The sequence below is a fragment of the Poeciliopsis prolifica genome, unplaced genomic scaffold, assembly GCF_027474105.1.
Source record: "Poeciliopsis prolifica strain line A6 unplaced genomic scaffold, Auburn_PproV2 SCAFFOLD012, whole genome shotgun sequence".
Lineage (NCBI taxonomy): Eukaryota > Metazoa > Chordata > Actinopteri > Cyprinodontiformes > Poeciliidae > Poeciliopsis > Poeciliopsis prolifica.
Genome location: NW_026562387.1, coordinates 8434043 through 8454424, shown reverse-complemented (window position 1 = coordinate 8454424; position 20382 = coordinate 8434043). Strand labels below are relative to the sequence as shown.

At 39.3% G+C, this 20382-nt stretch overlaps 1 protein-coding gene across 2 annotated transcripts in view; it reads left to right on the top strand.

The window, feature by feature from the left end:
- Positions 1-20382, top strand: part of pola1 (polymerase (DNA directed), alpha 1) — a 54461-nt gene that overhangs the window by 17136 nt on the left and 16943 nt on the right. For both annotated transcript variants that reach the window (XM_055037614.1, XM_055037613.1), the window contains 9 exons: positions 5158-5190; positions 5405-5497; positions 5599-5804; positions 5930-6062; positions 6140-6271; positions 6364-6538; positions 7198-7379; positions 10226-10357; positions 18851-18967. In XM_055037614.1, the coding sequence (XP_054893589.1) occupies positions 5158-5190; positions 5405-5497; positions 5599-5804; positions 5930-6062; positions 6140-6271; positions 6364-6538; positions 7198-7379; positions 10226-10357; positions 18851-18967 (1203 nt within the window). The remainder of the gene's footprint in view (positions 1-5157; positions 5191-5404; positions 5498-5598; positions 5805-5929; positions 6063-6139; positions 6272-6363; positions 6539-7197; positions 7380-10225; positions 10358-18850; positions 18968-20382) is intronic.

Genomic DNA, 20382 nt, shown 5'->3' with positions numbered 1-20382 from the left:
TTGTATTAAATCAGAGGCAGCTTTACAGCCGATTGACCTTCCAAGCAGCAGACATGAGAACACAAATATGGTATCTGCAAGGACAGGTGTGTGTGTGTGTTTGTGTGTGTTTGCTTGCGCACATGTCTGATTTGCGATCAGACATTATCACATGCAAAAGAAATAAGGATTTTTACCTTCAAACAGACAAAGAAAATGCACCTTAAAATTACAAATCCTCCTTCCACTTTTGTAAGTGAGCTTGTTTTGGTGAATAAGTGTTTAAAACCATGGCTTCGTCTGCGCATACTCCGGCTTTATGTGTGTTGCCAAACCACCCTCCACCCGGCTCTGACAGTGCCGTGTTCCCCCCACAGGTGCTATTTCAGTCGGCCGACTGTCATCCCAAAATGCTTTTCAGCTGAGTGCTTTTCAAAACAGTCGTCAGTAGTTAAGGCTCTTTTTACAAGGGCCCTCTGCCCCGCTGAAGTTCAAAAAGCCGCTTGTGATCTGCTGATTAGCAGAAAGGTGTACGGTGTACATAAATACCTTCAGATCTCCTTCCTCTTTTCTGACTTTCGACTAGCATGCTCAGTTGTCTGTTTCACTCAGGCCAGCTTGGGCCACTTTTCCAGTCACATTAATGCAGGGAAAAACAAATGGCATATTAATACAGATAAGCATGAAGAGAATTCAAACGAATAATATGATGAGACACAAATCTTGAAGATAAGTCTGTTGGAAATCTGAGTTTCAGGAGCGACTGAGGAAAAAGACAGCTATCACAATATGGCTGGAGCACTCGTCAATTAGCACGGCAGGGTGTAATGACTTGCAGCTAATGGATAGAGCTCATGAGTAGGCACCCAGGTGCACATGCATACACACAAGAAATATTGTAAAAGCACTAAATGAAACTGGAATGGCTGGCTGCGAAAAGTCAAGGCAGACTGTGGGAAAGTGCAGCACTTAGAGAGAAATATTCGGACAGGTGTTAGAAATATGGAAGGCATTTTGTTAAGGGGCTTTGTTAACACATCAAGCCTTTAAATCCATTGCATCTAAAAAAATCTTAATTTGGAGTTTTGTTTTTTTTCTGTCAGCTGAACAGAATTAAACTTGACTCCAGTAGATGCGTCTCTGTTATTTCTGCAGCAACTCTGAGTGTCACAGTCTGCTGTTGCACCACTTAACCAAACTATGTCTTCTGGTGCCTTGACGCCTGCATCCCTTCTTTCTCAAGGTAGATTTGTTGGGTGCATTATGTTTTAAAAATGGGCTGCACAAAGGAAAAAATGTCACTTGTACGCTGAAATATAGCAGTAATAAAAGAACACTTCACAGCACTCACGTTTGAAATGTCTGATCCAAACTTAGTGCTTCTGAAAGGGAAAGAAAAAAACAGCTTGCGGTTGCCATGTTTTTGAAGCTTTTGTGTGCTGCAAGTTTTTTAACTTAATAAGGTCTGCAAGGAACCTGTCTCTTGTTGTAATTTAGCAGTTTGCTTTTTATGCTTTTATGTTACTTGTTGGAGCTCAAGTGAACATTTGATGTAATTGGATAATCCATGTTACATTAAAGATAATTAAGGCAACCATGTTTGTGAAATGTCAAACTGACTTGACGTATGGCATAAGTAATAAAGGCATTATACTTACACTGATTAAAAATATCTTCCCTTTCCATTGTCTTCATGATCCGAATCAGCAGGAATAGTGGCTACAAGTGGGGGAAAAAACAGTTCACAAGCCTGGGTTGTTCAGTGAGCCGCACAATTACTGTCCTGTCTAATTACCGTTTATTAACACCAACTAGCTGAGAGGCTGAACTCTCAGCTTATAAAACCCAGCGATGTTCGGCACACAAGACATGAAGGCTTTATGAGATGTTGAACTTTGTCTGTTAACTACTTACTCTGGGGGGGAAAAAGTTTCAAGTTTGGAGAAGAATGGGAAATGAAAATATGTGCAAAAAAGCACCAACAAATCTGGAGAACATTCTTATCCTATTATTCCTCTGTACATCTATTTACCTGCAGCATCTTCCTGTCTTTCTCATTTTCCTCTTTCTTTCTGTTTCATGTTCTTTCTTTCTATGTCTTTCTTTCAGTGTAACTTCCATAAAAAAACATCTGCCACTAAATTAACTCAAAATGAACTTTTAAATTTCAAACATAAAAATATATATATGGAATTTAGCAGTGAAAAATAAATGTCACTGAAAGTATATAGTTTTAGGCCTATAGATCCATGTAGATTGTTTGACGTTAATTAAACGGAACAGAGTTGGATTCAGTTATAACATGAGTTTATATTTTGGTTCAAGTCAAATCTAGTCACCTCCTTGAACATTAGATATCTGGTTAACATCAAGTAAAAGGAGAGCCCTCTTTAATGCTTTTTCAGTTGTTTAGTCCAGTATGGGGGGAACGTCCGGTGGTGACGAGGGCACTCATCGGCTTGAAGACATACACTCAGGAATTCTTCCAGCCCTCCCACCCCGAGGGAAATGTGTTTGCATTGGTCCGTATAGCATGTGTGTGTCGGCATGTGTTTAAAGATGAGCGCTCATGCACCATCAGTCGCACGCATGCCAGAGTCATGGTCAAACGACTTGTCTTTCACACAGTTCATTCCTTAAAGCCGTTCGTCCTGCTGGAACTGACAGGGTATGGAAAAGCAACCAAAAAGAGTCCGCTCATCAATTACATCGTCGCATTCTCGCCTCGCTCGCCTTCCCACGTCGCTTCACTCTGCTGTTGTTCAGTCTTGCTCCTCCGCATGTGTTCACCTCAGGGCTTCTTGCTCATCCTTTCCTCAAGTTGAACCTGAAAGACTAAATTTAAAATTGATTATCCAATAGTATAATTATGTCTTTTACTTTGACCTCACTTTATTACGTAGTGAAAGACTTTTCATGTGCTAAACAAATGGGACTGGCTTCAAGTGTTTTATTTATAATTATTTAACATTTCGATTGCCAGTTTTCTCAACATCATTTTAATTACAACATTGTCTGACAACTGCTGCAATGATTCCTGTCAAATTTGTGCAAGGCTGCATTTTTTTTTTGTGCCAAATTGTATTGCTGTTAACCTGGAAACAGTCAGGATTGTAATATGGTTTTGGGAAGTATTCCAAATGGCCAGTTGTGCTACTTTTTATTACTAAATTATTGAGATTTTACTTAATGAGCTAGTTATACTGATTTAAAATGACAAATTTATTATTTCAGTTTCATTATTTGTAGAATACCAAATCTGTGATTCCGAGTTGGTATAAAAGTCAAATTTCAGAAAAATGAGACCGTGATGAATCATGTTGAAACTTTTTCTACCCTCACTATAATCTGTACCCTATGACAATAACAAACTGAAACGTTTTAACTTGAGTGTTGCAACTCATGTCTAATAGGATTCTGTAAACGCCCTCGATCCTTTAAAATACTTTGATTAACTCTGGGTAAAATTTAGCTAGTGCAAATTTTGTTCTACTGACCTTCAAGACTCAGCAGTAGGGCTGCGCAAAATTAGGAAAACATGCATTTTTGATATTTTTGTTGATTAATTTGTAATTTTCTGACTCGTCTGTTTTATCATCATCATTTCCCATGGTGCTTTAGTGACTGAGACACAAACCTTTATCGGGTTCAGGAATTAAGAGCAGTAAGAATCCCTCTTGTTGGCCAAGTATATTATTAGGACGCAGAGTGCGAATGCTTTGCAATTGAAATATATTAGCCTACCAATGACTGCATGAGGGAAGTACTTATCAAGTGCGATACAACATTTACTGACACTGTGATTCAACATACTGTGCAACTCTCCTCTGCTGTTTCACTCAAAAAAAATAAAAAAGTCCACCCTCTGTGCAGCCATGCTCCGACTCAGAAACGAGCAGAATCTCCAAACATCGTGCTCTCAAGTTTGAACCCTTGTCCGGGCGCTCTGGTGTCTTTTATATGAAATCTAAACCGCTCCCTGCTTGATGTTTGATTGCTGAGACAACACAGTCAAATGTTCTCAAGCCAGTAGAATCTCAGCAATGAGTGTCATATAACTTCTCATTAGTGTGCATTATATGTACTGTTAAATGAGGTCACTCTGATAGCTTTTCCGTGAATTTTTGCATGTCGTAATATAAATCGTTGTGATTTGATGTGCCTCATTTTATTTAGCGAAGACCGTGTTCCTCTTGGCCAGAGATTCACATTTTTGAGCCTATAAATAAATAAATGTGGCACAACTTTGGCATTCGATTTCTCGTTTATTGGCACTTGCAGACTCGACCTGGACTGGTAAATTTTTTAAGTTACTGAAACAAAATGATGGGTGATTTTGATAAAATATACTGGTAGAAGTCTGTGCTGTGCTTAGACCAACATTTGGATGTGTGTGTGTTTTTGGTGAGACCTTGACCTTGACTGCAGCCCCTAATGTAGGAGGCTGTTCTGTGAATGACTCCAACTCCCCTCACTGTTTGGTGGTATGTAGCAGCCCATAAAGCATGCTTACATCCCACTCTGATTTCAGGGAGTGGAAGCCCGGCCCCGCCCCTTCCTCACACTCTGAAATAGTCACGTCCTTGTCCCCACACGGATCATAGTGTGAGTCGATGTGTTGTATATATGCGGCTGCGGTTGATTGAGGAGCAGATTGCTGGTGACAGGTCACACTGCGTTCCGTCACTTTGACCCCCCCTAGATTATCGACCCAGTAACCCTTCTCCCCCTTCCTTCCTTGGAGCCCCCACCTGTTAGGATCACTCTGCAGCTCAGAGCCTTCCTCACTCTCATACACACATTGGACGGCCTGCGTTAACAGAATTCTCTTATTTCTGACACTCGCCCTGCTGGTTATAAAGACCATTACGAGTCTTCAAGGTGTGTGTGTGCGCGCGCCTGTGTGTGTGGGTTGAAAAGATGCCTGTCACAGCACGCTCTCGTAATTGCCCTCTTAGCCAATTATCCCCCATTTAAAAGCAAGTCACCTGCTCTGCTCCCTGTGTCCACATGAATGGAAATGCACAGGCTCACACACACTCAGACAATAACATAGAAGCTTAATATTTAATCATTGTTTGTCTCTGAGTGATTTGTTTGTTTACTGAGCTTGTGTATGAGCTGTATTGTTGTGTGATTTTGGTTGTTATTCATGGTGTTGTCTTTTCTTTCCCTCAGATTCTGATGCACACCAAAGACATGGTTCAGAGGGTAAGTTGTAAACATATTCTTCCCTTGAACTACACGTTTGTTTCATTTCTTTTTTTTCCTTTTCCTTCTTGTTGGGATTGTTGTCATTTCTGTGGCTCTGCCCACCACCTTTGTGTCTTTACAGTTGGATTTTTTTTTTCTTAGTTATGTTTTGTGAGTGAACTTGTTGCAAAAATGTATAGTCATTGCTGTATTTGCTGATTTTGTGGCTCAGATGAACCTGGAAGTCATTTATGGAGACACAGACTCAATCATGATCAACACAAACAGCAAATCACTGGAGGAAGTCTTCAAACTTGGACAAAAGGTCTGCGAGTTTATTTACACTCATTGGTTTAGAAAAGGTCCCTGGTTTTCAGCTGTTTTTATGTGTTTAATGTTATTGCTGTGAATCTGATTTATTTTTAGATAAAGGCAGAGGTCAACAAGCTCTACAAACTCCTGGAGATAGACATCGATGGAGTGTTTAAGTCTCTTTTGCTTCTGAAGAAGAAGAAATATGCAGCCCTTGTGGTGGAACCGCATGGCGAGGGACGATACAGTGTGAAGCAGGAGCTCAAAGGCTTGGACATCGTTCGCAGAGATTGGTGTGACCTGGCCAAGGAGTGTGGGAAGTATGTTTGACAGATCCAGTGTTCCCAGTGACTGTTTTATTCAAACACAACTAGCATTCATAAATTCAGAAGGAATGTTTTCATTCATGATTTGGGAAAACTCGACTCATCTTCTCCTTCCCCAGCTACGTGATTGGTCAGATCTTGTCAGACCAGAGTCGGGATGTCATTGTGGAGAACATCCAGAAGCATCTGGTGGAGGTTGGAGAGAAAGTGGCGAACGGAGACATACCACTCAACCAGTATGAGATACACAAGGTAAAGATGCAGCTCACTTTGGCAGGAATCACAAAGTTCTCTTGTGTTCCGTTTCTGATTTGCTTCTCCTTTTTCAGGCACTGACCAAAGACCCTCAGGACTACCCAGATAAGAAGAGTCTCCCTCATGTGCACGTTGCTCTGTGGATAAACTCACAGGGAGGTCGGCGTGTCAAAGCCGGAGATACAATCTCATACATCATTTGCAAGGTGCTTAAATATGAGATCTAAACATCTTCATCAGATTCTTTTCTCTATTTCTTTCCACCTGAAATGCATTGGTGTATTACCTTTTGTTCCAGGATGGCTCCACGTTGGCGGCCAGTCAGAGGGCCTACGCTCTGGAGCAGCTTCAGAAGCAGGAGGGACTCAGCGTGGACACACAGTATTACCTGGCCCAGCAGGTTCACCCTGTAGTTTCTCGCATTTGCGACCCCATTGAAGGGATTGATGCGGTGCTCATAGCCTCATGGTTGGGTAAGGTCATTACACAATATGATATGCTCAGGAAGCTTTTTGTGTTGGCTACATTCAACCTTTGTATAGTTAGTAACTATACAAAGCATGCCTCCCAATTGTTTGGGAAGCATGCAAAGAAAACGCTTTCTCTGTCCTACTATCCCGAATATAAAAATGTATGATATATTAACTGGAACCATCTGATTTGGTCAGATGAACTAAAAAATGAGCTTTTTTTGCAACAAACATTCTTTGTGGGTCTGTAATAAAACAATGAATTAGGGGCAATTATCGTTTTTATCATTCATCTTCTTATCACCTACCTAAAAATAAGTAAATAAGTTTTTTGTCAATATTTTCATCTTCATGGTAGTATCATAAAATATTGTGATGAAATTCTAAGTTAATCGAATTTTATTATCCGCCCCTCGTCCTTTTCTAGGGCTTTGTTAGAGTCTACAAAACCATAAACTCACTGACTTAAAATAAGTCTTCTCTAATTTGGTATTTATCTAAACATATAAATGAATGGTCTTCATAAATGGTAATCTATAAATAAATTCGGATTTTTCTCTATAATTTTTGTTGAGATAAAGGTATTTTTTTTACATATTGATTAGACTTGAGTAGGTCTTGTTTGTGAAAACGTGCTGATTGAAAGGCGATGTGTGTCCCAGGTCTGGACCCAGGTCAGTTCAGATCCCAGCAGCAACATCAGAGGGAGGAGGAGGCCGACGGCACGCTGGGGTCGGCGGCACAGCTGAACGACGAGGAGCGCTACAAAGACTGCGAGAGGTTCACCTTCACCTGTCCCCAGTGTGGCACCGACAACATCTACGACAGCGTCTTCGAAGGAGCGGTGAGTGACAGACGCTAAATCCACTCTGATGCTGCTACGAAGTGAAGAAGTAAAGGGTTATTCTCTAATGCCACTTATGTGGTCCAGGTAGTAATCCAATATCAGTTGATATCTTTATTAAGAATCAGAAGCAGGACACACAAAGCCTTGACCAAAAAAGATGTCATTGACACAAATAAGGAGCTTCAGTGTGGGAGCCTGTGAGTAAGGCTTCCTGTGAGGGATTCATGTTTTTGCCGTCCTCCATATTGTGTCTCCGGCTGTATTTTTAGATAGCGGCCTGGCTCCGAAGCGGACTTGTTTTCATTGGCATAGCTTGGACTCTGCAACTTGAAAAGCCTAACCCCGCCGCTCTCTGGACACACACTTGTACACATGTACACACTCATCTCCTACCATTTGTCAGGCCAAGGTCCTGAGTTGGAGTGTTATCAGCTTCTAATGAGGAGCAGGGCGCAGCTTTTTCTTGTCTGGAAGGCTCTAATAAAACAGACGAGCCTCTGTCCTCGGCAGGAGGAAAGAAGGTGCATTAAATTAAAAGAGGAGTATCTCACACACACGCATGCACTCACCATAAAAGGAGGAGCTCTTTACGCCATCAGACAAACGAGCGTGTTTCAACGAAAAGCATATTTCTGTTTGAGCGTCATAAATCTTCTACTAATACCAGAATGACCTGGATATAATCAGTCTGAATCATTTCAAAAATTCAAAATAACTATTAAGTCAGTGTTTATCTTAACCGTATCCACCACGTGTTTGAGGGCTGGTATGCACGCAGACACACTGCAAACTGATAAGGCTGTGAGTTAATTAAGGTGGTGAACACGGTTTAACAGCTTTGTGAGAGGGGAGGATGGATGGTCCTTGACTCCAGCACTGACACAGAGCCAGAGATGGTAGGAGGCGGCGGCGCTGGGCGATGGAGGACAGAGAGGGGAGGAAGGTTGTTTGATGGGGGTAGTTAGAGAGAGGAAGGATGAAAAGAGCGTTGGGTATCCTGTGTGGGCAGTTAAAATGCAAAGCTGCATATTATCAAACCGTGATAAAAGACCAAAGTCTTTTTAAGCTGCAGAATGCAAAGAGGACATTTGATTGTGTTTCCTGAGCACCTCGTCGAGTTTATTTACCTGATTCTTGATAATTTATCTTACAAGTTAATAGTGTGTAATTTTTATTAGATCCAACTTGTTTGCTTGGGAGTAAGAGGGGGTTGCATATCAAAATGAAGTCTGGAATGAAGCAAGAGAGATAAACAGCAAGAGAGGAAGGAGATTGTGGAGTGGGAAGAAGGGAGTCTTCTTTCATCTAAACTAGACTGGAAAAAAAGAAAAGGAGGAAAGTAAAGAGAAGAAGTGTTTCTTTAGGGCTGCTTGATTTCTGAAAAAATATTTTATTTTGACACTATTGCATCAAGGATATTGTTTATGATTTATCTATTCTGAATAGGACTTTCAGTCACTAAAGAAATACATCTGGTTCAGCATTAAAGGTTTTTAGTCAAAATATGTTAGATATGAATGGATGTGACTTGATGTATTGCATTCTAACAAATATTACATCCAGATATTGCAGTTGTGACTTTGCATACCCTGATACTGCAACGATTACTGTGATTCAGCATATTATGCAGCGATTTTACTCTTGAAAAGTTTGTCACTTCTTTTTAGATGTGTGCATCAGTCAGGATTTCTTTTACCTTGATCCAACTCATTTAGGATAACATTTCTGATATTATCCCAAGTCCTGGTCCTGACAGTTAATTAAAAAACTAGTTGTGGCATGTATTTTCTGAAGAAGAAAACTGGTGAAAAATTTTTGCAGACTGTCTTTTTTTATTTTATTTATTTATTTATTTATTAAAGTTAATAAATAAGAGAACTGGACTTTTATTTGCTGAGAACCCAGATACACAGCGTGGATACCAGTTCTTTTGGGTTAGTTGCTTCCCAATTGGTTTAAACTTTTAATATAACTGGCTGTTATTTTAAGTGACAGTTTAGAAAATTTAACCTGGAATTTAAACCTGGAAAAGTAGGTTATAATGTGGAACCGTGGGGGAAGGATGAAAGTGTGGCTCTTATTAGAAAAGCCCAGAAGTTTGAGGCAGACTGTGAAATATTATCCTATTTTTTTCTCTAAAAAGAAGTGATGCAAGCAAACAAAAATCACTCTTTATGGCTGACTAGGGGGGTGTCACTTGCTTAGTTTTCTGTCATTGACTTCTCTGCAGAAACCTTTTTTTTTTATTTTACTGCTGTCAATGCGACAGGTAAATGGAGTTCAGGTTCTAAGGGGCAAGTGTTTAAAGTCATAGCATTTAATGTAATTGTCATGTAGCGGGACTTCCTTTCTTCATTGCATTAACTATAAACCGTCCTGTCAAGTGGACAGTTCAGGGGGTCACACTGACCTCTTTCCTTCACGGGACATTAATGTTAAAATTGACTGGGCATGGGCGGGCGGCACTTTCAGCTTTTATATTGCCAGTGTTTGACATGCTCTTTGGTTGTGGTTTAAAGTTAATGGACTAGTTTCCATGTTGCAATACATAACAGTTTTTTTTCTGATTACTGCAGTAAAAATGGAGCTGTGATGAGTGTTGCATGCTCTACTTTCTCTTTTACATCCTCTAAAATCAAACTTGGTTTAAAAAAATGAAATGTATGACATATTTGGATTTTTATTCATCTTTTTTCTTTCTTCTTCTTTTTAAAGTGTATTTTTAAGAGCACTTATAAGATGTTTTGGGTTATAATTCCCTAACCAATTTATGAACTGTTACAAAAATATCGAAGTGAATTTTTTGTTTTATATTTTGGGATTTGACATGTTTCCTTTTCCAGGGTGATGAGGCTGAGCCCAGTTTGATGCGCTGCTGTCACATCCCTTGTACGAACAGTCCCATCAACAACATTGTCAACATAAGCAACAAGCTGCAACTCGACATCCGGCGCCACATCAAAAAATACTACTCTGTAAGTATATTTGACAGATATTGAAGCAATTCTAATGAATGAACAATTTAGACATGTTTCTTGTATGCAGAAGTGCAAATATATTAATCAACAGTTGTGTTATTTGTTCTTGGGTTGAGAAAAAAAAGAATCTGCTGTTTTTCCCCATCAGATGTCATACTCTCTCCTAATTTACTCTGATTTAGTTTGATTTTCAATTACTTAGATTTTCTTTAAGGGGAGATAAGAATAGCATTCAAATATTGTTTTAGTTCTTCTGATCTGTATTACAATAGATAATTTATAGTATGAGCCAAGGTACATCTTAATATTTTAAAATTGATTAAATGATTGCGCACGTCATTCATTTTTCTTTCGCAGCTTAAATTAGCAGCATTACTAAAATGATGGTCTTCACATGTATTTTTGATGGTAGTTCCTCAAAGTAAGGGTGACTTCCAAAGCTAAAAAAAACATGGCAGAACTTAACTCAACCTTAAATGAAAAGCAAAGCTGTCTTAAAACATAATTTCCTTTTGAATAGTTTTTTCCAACACAGCGATCTAATTGATACAGAGCTAAGTTTAACTCTTATTTACTCAGTCATTTCGTTGTCAGAGCATTTACATGTGGTGCTTTCACTCATCGGAAAACGATTGGATTTTTCAATTTCATACTAGCTAGTCACCGATCAAGCTCTAAATTGTTTCATTTCAGTCACCAGCCAATTTCTCTCTTCCTCTCTAGCATTAGGATTTTTCTACCCGACGGATGTTGCACACATAACAAGCGACACATGTTCTTAAGTAAATTAAATCAAAGCGCCAACTGACAAATTACAGTAGTCAGATAAATGACTGCATAATGTAATGAAAGGGCCAATGCTTTCAGAAAAGTATCTCTGAAATGTTCCAGCACTGCTTAAAATAACAGGGGCTCTAACAGATGCAGCTTCAGTAAGAGAAGGCATCATAAAGATGTTACAGTAAAGATAAAAACCCCAGCAGGGCAGTACGGCTGACATTTTCAGCCAGAGAGCACACTCTGTGTGGAAAATGAGGAGAAGCTCTATAAGGAGTTGTGGGAGTGATCACATTTGGCAGCAGTGGCTGCTGTATTTTGTTTTTCTACCTTGTGTGAGTTCTTATTTTTTATCTTTTATTACTCTTGTGTTTGAGGTTGTATTTGATGTTTATATGCTTTATTTAATAACCGCCAATCTACTTGGCAGTCCAGAAGATTGATGAGCTGCCAACTGAACAAAATTAGAAATAAAAGGAGTCAGACAATTACAGCTGCAAGCCTTTTAAGGGAGCTTTCTACCAGCTTTGCACACCTGGAGAGCAGAACAGCTCAAGCTCAGTTATGTTGCATTGAGATAGTATCTAAGCAACATCTTGCCACAGATTTTCATTTGGTTTTGCGTCTGAACTTTGACTGGGTCATTGTAACACATCAATATGAGTTTATCTAAACCGTCCACTGCTTAGATAACAGTGGATGGTTTGAATTTCAGGGTTGTTGAAACCTGCCACTGCCATGTTTCTCTGGGAGGTTGCTACGATCAGGCTGGTAGTTTTCCTCCACATCTAGCTATTTGCCAAAAAGTTCATAGTAGATCTAATCTGACCAGAGTGTATTCCACCTTTCTTTGCTTAAAGGAGAAACGTTTTTGTCGGACAGAGCAGGGGCTTCTTATAGAGACAGAGGCCCAATTTCAAGGCGAAGTCATGTTTCTTTTAAGGCATGTTCGATATGTACATCATTTCTGTTACAACTGAATGTAACATACTTGCTTGATTGTGTGATAAAATGGCACTATGTGCCTGTAAAATACATAAAACCACACCTATAAGGCAATAGATTATACTATATTTCATTAAGGAGTCTAAATACAAAAGTACACCACAGTTTGAACATTTTTCATTGTAAAACAAACAGTCAAGCTTTCATTTTAACTCAGTTTATTGATCTAACATCAATTCACAAAATATTGGGGACTTTTCACTACTGTGTTTAGTTGCTAATATGGAAAATTCTGAATTGATCAATAATAGTCAGAGCTCAGTTTTTTTGTGGTTATTTATAACTTTGAGAAATGCCAAAGGCAGAACTTAGAAGTGCATCACTATAAAGTTTGTCACAGCGTCTGTTGCAAAGCTTTAGCGACAGTCTGCAGTGTCTGAGAACTAAAATCAGGCTACAATGTATTTATTTTGTTAGTGAACAAACCAGCACAGGGCTAACAGAAAGTGTATCGCTTTGAGGCTCTTATCTGCTGGCCAGTTTTAAGTAAATCTAATCTGCATCTCGCAAAAAAAGATGGTCTTCTACTCATCTCTTACTCTCTCTCTCTCTAGTTTATTAGTTCAGCTTATGCTCACTTATCAGCATAAAGTGATTCTTCTTTTTTCTTCAGCTTTAGACCTTGTTAGGATCATAGGACATGAAGGAGCATAAAGGACTGCTTGGTGACTGTAGCCAGCCTGCAGCCTGAGAGTAAATTAAACTGGATTCCTGTGACGTCCCTCTCTCTCCAGGGCAGCTTCCAACACCTTGGTTTTCAGTGTGTATGGAATGCACCGTCTGCAAAAGTGTGTGTGTGTGTGTGTGTGTGTGTGTGGAAGGGGTGGGGGTGGGGGGTAATTCTCCCACAGTGCTGAACAGAAATCAATTAGTGTGGTGAATGTGAGGGGATTGACTCCCCCCTTCTGCCCCTTTTGTTATTATGTGTGAAACAGCTGCTACCACTGAATACTTACATGTCACACAGCAACACACACTCTTTTAGATGCACACACCACTGCAGTGGACATAGCACACACAGCGGGGCAATGAAGAGGGGTAATATTGTGTAATTAAGGATTCCTTTCAGGCCGAGGGAGAGTTCAAATAGAGCTGCTTGTCTGGCCAGATAGAGTGAAAGCTCTGCACCTCTGGGTGTGTGTGTGTGTGTGTGTGTGTGTTCATCTTGAATTGAGACCAGAGACACATTAATCATTAGGGAAATTACCTCTTATCCCCCTCCTCACCATCACCTCCATGATTATCAATAAACCAGCACCCTGAGAAAGAGCAAACACTTGTTCATAACTAGCCCTCTCACACAAACACACACGCTGTCCTTTCGTTGTCTCGGACCCCTGTCTTTGGCAAAATGAAGGATTTGTTTGTTTCCTGATCCGCCCAATCCCCCTATTTTTTTTTTCCTTTAAACCCCTCCCATCTAACCACGGTTGCCATGGCATTTAACAAATTATTGCAATTACCCTCGTCATGCGGGTCGCCCCTGGAAACGGGCTGAGGGGCAAGGGAAGAAAGGGAGGGGTGGATAAAGAGAAGGGTGAATGAAGACCAGAGAAGGTGATAATCCTGTTTTGAACAAAAGGTCAAATTGTTGAATAGTGAAGCTTTGATTAAGCGGAGGAGGTACAAAGTGGAGCCGTTTGAGCTCTTTCCACTGTGCTGGTCTGTCTGTGTGAGAGCGTGTGTTTGTAAAGTGGACCGGTTTTCAGGTCTGATCTCCTTGGAAATGTGGACTGATGAAACACAAGAACCAGACAGGAGTCTTTCTGGTCTGTGTGTGGGACTTTGGCAGGTTGGATTCTTGTGGGAATGGTTCACTTTAGGAGTGGAGAACAGCTTCTTAATTAGTCCTTTTTTATTGACGGAACATGTTAAGAGAATATATTTCTTACAACTTTAAAACCATTTTTTCTTTTGTCAGGCAGCCTTCGGAGGAACTCTGACCAAAAACTGTTTAATCTAGCTGCTATGGTTTAGTTTTTTGTTGTTGTTGCGTATTTGGAAAAAATATCAAAATCATAGTTTCAATCCCAAAAACTTTTTTTAATACAACATATTTCCCCAGTTACTTACAAAGCCTAAGTCTGGAAGAAGAAGTTGAACAGAATAACGAGAGCATAAGATTATCCACAGAAGCTAAAAACAAATTGCCATTTTACTTTTTTTTTTTCATTTTAGATTTGATCTGATTATCACCGGTCACAGGTGGTTGAGGTGAAATTGTCAAATTGTGATCACCTGCTGTCTGATTGGTGCATCACCGGCTCTGAGTACTAAATGCATTTGAATTATCTGATATTCAGCGTCACTTTTATTTTTTTAATCATGATGAATGGAGGAAAATATTTTACATGCCAACCTGCAGTGACTCAAACTTCGTCATTTGATCTAAAGAAGAACATTTTAATCATTTTATGCTTCAGAATCAACAGAAGAATTCTCGGTCCTTTGAATAGACATCGCAGCTCTCAGTTTGGTTTTGGATGAGTAACGTAGATATACCAACCGGCCAACAGAATGAGCAATGCTGCACAGTGACGAGGAAAGGAAGATCCTCTTGCATGGAACCCAGTTTGAGTGCTTCCAGTAGATGAATTTCTAACTTCTAAGCCTGAACAATTCAAATTTATTACAGACGTCTTGGTTTTAAAATAACTTGTTGAATCTGCTTGTCAAGTGAACAACCAACCCACAACACAACCAGTTTGCATCAGTTCTCATTATTTATAACAAAGACCACCGCAGTAAATTAGCATTACTACTGCTATGTTGAAGAATATTTAAAGACATATTTGCAGCAAATCTATTCATTACTATTTGGAGATAATAAAGCAAAAACTGAACATTTCAAATGAAGAGAACACGAGACTGAAAGGCCACAAAGTCACACTAAAGGATCAGCAGAGGTCTGCCAAATAGTAGGTGGAAGAAACAAGCCTATCGAGCCACAGTTTGAGAAACATAATAAAATTTCACAACCAAATTAGTTGATTGATTCAAAACAAGTTTATGTTGATAGAAATGGCATAAATCCATTCACAGTCATGAATACAAAAATACTAAATGGCATACATTTCAATCAATTTGTTACAGATACTGCTAAATAAGTTTTAGTGAACCGAGTGAAATGTGTCAGCTTTAAACAGCTTTTTAGTGAAGTGTTGCGGGTCGGACGGACGACTACTGTGACTACAGAATAATTCAGGAGCATCACTTTGTGCTTCATACAGCGATGCAAAACTAAAACTACTATGCAGTGTTTTCACATCTCAAACCACAACTTGCAACAATGTGATGGAGCAGAAGCATTTTTGGAGGAAATGGGAAGAAAGGAAAGCATGCGGATAAAGAGGAGGAACAGAGGGAGGGTATATTTCGTGGTGGGCCCTGTCGCGGCCTGGTCTTGCCTCTGTTTGGTTAAATTATGTGGAAGTCATTTGACGTCTGCATTCAGTGTGTCAGGTATACACTGCTATAATTACGCAATTATGAGCCTTTATTCTCTCACGTCCGACTGTACACCCCCCAACATCCCCCCCTCGGTCCAGCAAAATGCCTCAATTAGATGTTTTTCTTTTTTTTTCCTTTTCATCCTGCCTCACTACTGATGTGCTTCTTGTTTTTAATCCTTTATGTCTGGCTCGCAGGTCTAATGCACTTAATCTTACCTTGATTTTTATTTTTCTGCTTTGTGCAAATAGCTGTGGGGTCAGCGAAGCTGGGCAGAAGGCCACTGTGGGAAGCTTTTCCTCTTTTGAACCTCCTCAGTCTTTAATGTGTTCTAATTAATTCATTGTGATGCCTGTGAATGGTGACAGATTGAGTGTGATACAAACACGTTGTTTGTGTGTGTATGTGTCATAACGGGAACAGGAATGTGTGCAAAAGGTACTTCCACCAACACAAAACTGATGAAACTCTACAAACAGCCGCCTCCTACTTTCATATGTTTTTTCATCTTTGTGATCCCCTGTACTTCATCTGTGTTTATTGTAGAAGCAGAAACATCCTTGTTTCCCATGATGCCCAGTTTTTTGGGTTTTTTCTTCACAAGGGTGGTTAAAGGTTGAGGTAATTAGACCTGAAGCTGTGAACTCTGGGACTTTCTAATTGATTCTAGTCATGTGTGTGTTTGGTTTTCATTTAGAAGAGATTGGCTTGGTGTGTTTGTGTGTGTGCGCGCGCATGCACGTGGGGCGGTGCGTGTGTATTTGTATGTGTTCAGCCTGTTTCTGTGTTGGCTAATTTTATATACCTCTTACATTTTCTAGGTGCTAACACTAAAAGAACTATTATTATTTTTATATGCATGCTATAATTTAAGCAGACGTGCGTCCCGTCAGTCCTAACAAATCACACTACTTACTTTAGCCTCATCAAAAACAGTGTTCTTTTATTTGATTGTGATTAGACTGACTTGGCGATTATTCCATGTTTCAAATTATTATGCAAGTGATATTTTCTCAGATTTTCTTAAATGGTCAATGCAAATGATGGTCAGTATAATTTTCAAGTCATGAACTATTACAGTATAAATCAAATTTTACTGAACAAAACTCCCCATGAGAACAGTAATTTTTTCAAAACTAAAAAACTTAAAATGCACTGTTCCAAATTATTATGCACAGCAGATTTTCTAAACGTTTTATGGATTGTAATAAACTGCAAATGGTCATTCTTTGAATGTGCAGCATTAAGTGGTCACATGTACTAAAATCAAATGCATTTCAATCAAAAACATCTTAACTGTGGGTTTTTAATTCATTCTTATAACAGAGTATTGTTGACTAGGCCTTACAGGAATCTGTCAATGGAGCTATTTGAGAACGACTTCCTTCCCTCCTTCAAAATAAGAGTCCCAGCTCTAACTTATAGTACTCACCTTATCACCTAGCACCATATCAGGATGCTATATTAGTAACATAAATGTGTTTTACCAAAGTTGTGTTAACAACAGGCAAAGAACTTTGACAAGAAATATCAAGCAAGAAGTTTTAATGTTTTTATACCCTTTGCTTGCAACTTTATGAAAAAGAAAATATGATATGCCATTTGATATAATAAAAAAATAGAAAAATCAAATTGTATTTGTATCAGCACTGGTTTGTTATGGTGTTTTTTTTTCATGAAAAGAAACTCAAGTTTGTATGGAAGGTTGAATAAACTTTGAAGACAAAAATACATTCGTCGCTATTTTCCAACTCCTCGTGTTCAGAACTGATCAAGACACTAAACAAAGACTTAAAAATCAATCACAGAACCAGTGCAGCTTCTATGAGTGAAGGGGTGTGGACAGGGAGACAGGTGCTCCGGTTTATTTTGAGTGAATGGAAGGAAGGGAAGATGGATGCAGCAGAGGAGCAAAGGCGTTGATGACGGTGGGTCTTATGCTCTGTCATTAGTTGGGCATTAACCCCCTCCACCAGCTCCCTCCTTTCCAAACCCCTGTGGTAATGACAGGGCATAAGAAGCAGAGAAGGGGGAAGAGGAGTCTGGAAGAGTGTGGGGAGATTGAGAGGGTTAGAACGTAGCACCTGCCCAGGGTCGCTGCCTCACCCCAGGGGGTCCTAACTACTGCCGTTTTGGCTGTCCACTGCTCTGCCTGTGACTGAGCAGCACGTTGACACTCATACACGCTGAATAATCTGAAACGTAAGGAAGACAGCGAGGCAGGACGTCGAGTCAGACGTGCACCTCTGTGTTCTTCCCCTTTTCTTTGCCCATTTGACACACTTGTTTTTTTTTTATTTACAAACCATTTTTTTCTCTCTCTTCTCCAGAGTCCTTTTGTTGTCAGATTGTTGTGCTGAATTAGAGCGGCTAAATGGAAGCAACAATTTTCAGCAAAATTTCCTCATTATGAGAAACTGCTTTTTTTCCCCTTAAGTGTCTCCAGTCAACAGAAGTTTTATAAAAATTTTTGTAGAACATATTTATCGAACAAATAAATGGCTACATAAACACGTTTTATAAGCAAGTAGTTGGCTGCTGCTGGAACATTTATTTTAAAAAAAAAATCTTTTCAGTTAAAAGAAAGTGTTTTCTTAAACAGTTATACTCTTTTTAAGGTTGACAAATAAGTTGGACTAATAAAAATATCCAGATGGTGAAATTCATTCAGAAATTACAAAAAAGAAATTGGTGCATGTGTCACTTTTGCAGTTATGCACAAACTTTGTACAAAGGTCAGTTTATGTTTCAATTTTATGCTTTAAGTCGCCACATCACAGTTTGATTTACACATTAGCATTTTGACTTAGTATCTGAATGTACATGCTTTCTATGAGATTTAAAAACTGCTTTGAGCTTTTTTATTGCGGTCTTGATAAACTGAAAATGAAGTTGAATTGAATCTATGATTGTTTTTTGTCTTTAAATATGTTTCACTAACCAGACTTTTTCTTCTTCAAAAGATCAGCATTTAGTGTAGAATAGTATACTCTTTATTTACAAGTGCTTACAAGTTAAGACATTTTTCAGCTAAGTTGATTTATTTTAGTTCCGGTGCCAAAAAAGTAGCAAAGTGACCTAATTACTGTTCAGGCAGTCAAAAGTTGACACCTAATGTCCAGAATGCTATGAAAACATCTGTGTGTAGACCTTTTCTTAACTGAATGCATGTTAACTTCTGAGGTCTTTCAGAAATCTACCTGAAAATATTCCCTTACTAGATAGAAATTAATCTGATCTGGTCTGCTCGCCACACAGGGCTGGTTGGTGTGTGAGGACCAGGCCTGCCAGAACAGAACCAGGCGCCTGCCGATCGCCTTCTCCCGACACGGACCCATCTGCCCTGCCTGCACCCGTGCTACGCTCAGAGCTGAGGTAATGCCCCTCAGTTTTACGCTCACCGGAGGTCTGCACTTCCCTGCTGTGCTGAATAAATGCACTCTAGTATAGAGGTAACGCGCACGAAAACACAACAAAGCTGCCTCTTTGCTCCTCAGGCGACGCTGCTCTCTGGGAACTCTTTGTGCTCTGTAGATCTTTTCCAGATGATGGTGCTATGGAGCTGCAGTCTAACATCTCTTCATATGTGCTGGATGTCTCTGCTTATTAGTGTCACATTTCATCATATGCATGACATAATATCCTTTTTGTCTTGCATCACGTGTATGTGTGTCTAAGAGCTGGTTGGTGGTACAGCCATTAAAACCACCTGTCTGTGTGACTCTGCTCCTATGAACACTTTGTTAGTTTGACCACTGGATTTGAGAAAAACACTCTTCCTTTCAATTTGAGCATGACATTTCTCTGTCCCACTCTCACTCTCCTTGTTTCCACCATCGCCTCTCTTAACTCTCTCTTTTCAGGGTCTTTTTATATATATATTTATATATATATTTGCTCTGCTCCTGTGCGTCTCCCCCCTATTCCGGCTGCTTTGCTCTGTCTAGCGATGTGGCGACAGGTTGTAAACCAGAAGGCCAATTTCTGCTGTCACTGTAGCCACTTAGGCGGCCATTGCTGTGCCTGAGGGCCGTGGCACTTTAAACTGCAGGCTGAATACAACATTTAACTTTTCTCTGCTTGCTCATGCAACATTTTCCTTTCCAAAATTTGCTGGCTGCCTTTATTTGACTTCTCCTTTAACTCCTCAGTCCTTGGACATATCTTTATGTACATATTTGACTGACTATTAAAAAGAAAAGCCATTTGGATTTGTTTATTTCTCTTACCAATGTGGAGGACTTTGTTTTATTTCAACAGTTACACAGTTAAACGCTAAGGCTAACACATTTTGCCCTTGCAAATATAAAACTAACAGTTAACATTAGTTAATGTGTCTGAACTTTTTTTATTTTGATATTTTTTGACATATCCCATAACATTTATATGCTCTTTCTGCTATAAAATAGTGTTGAAATCAATAAGAAAATATTTGACTTAATATTATTTGGTGATAATTTACATGCCCAAACATTAACCAAACTGCTGAAAGTGTAACCACAAATAAACAGTGTTATACAAATCTTACTATATCATGAGACATTATTCAAAGACAATTTTCTTATTTAATTCAACAGTTTTTGTATTTACAAACTCAGCAACCTATTAGAATGACATGGTACCTTCTCACACGGAGTAATTAATGCAAATTACTGAATAATCTAGATTTGTTCATTCGTGTTATGCATTCATTTTGACGATTATAATGCTGCTAACGTGGCAAAACATCAAAAACTCTTTTATTTTATGTTAAACTGCTGGACTGAACCTTACACAGTCCACCTGCATCA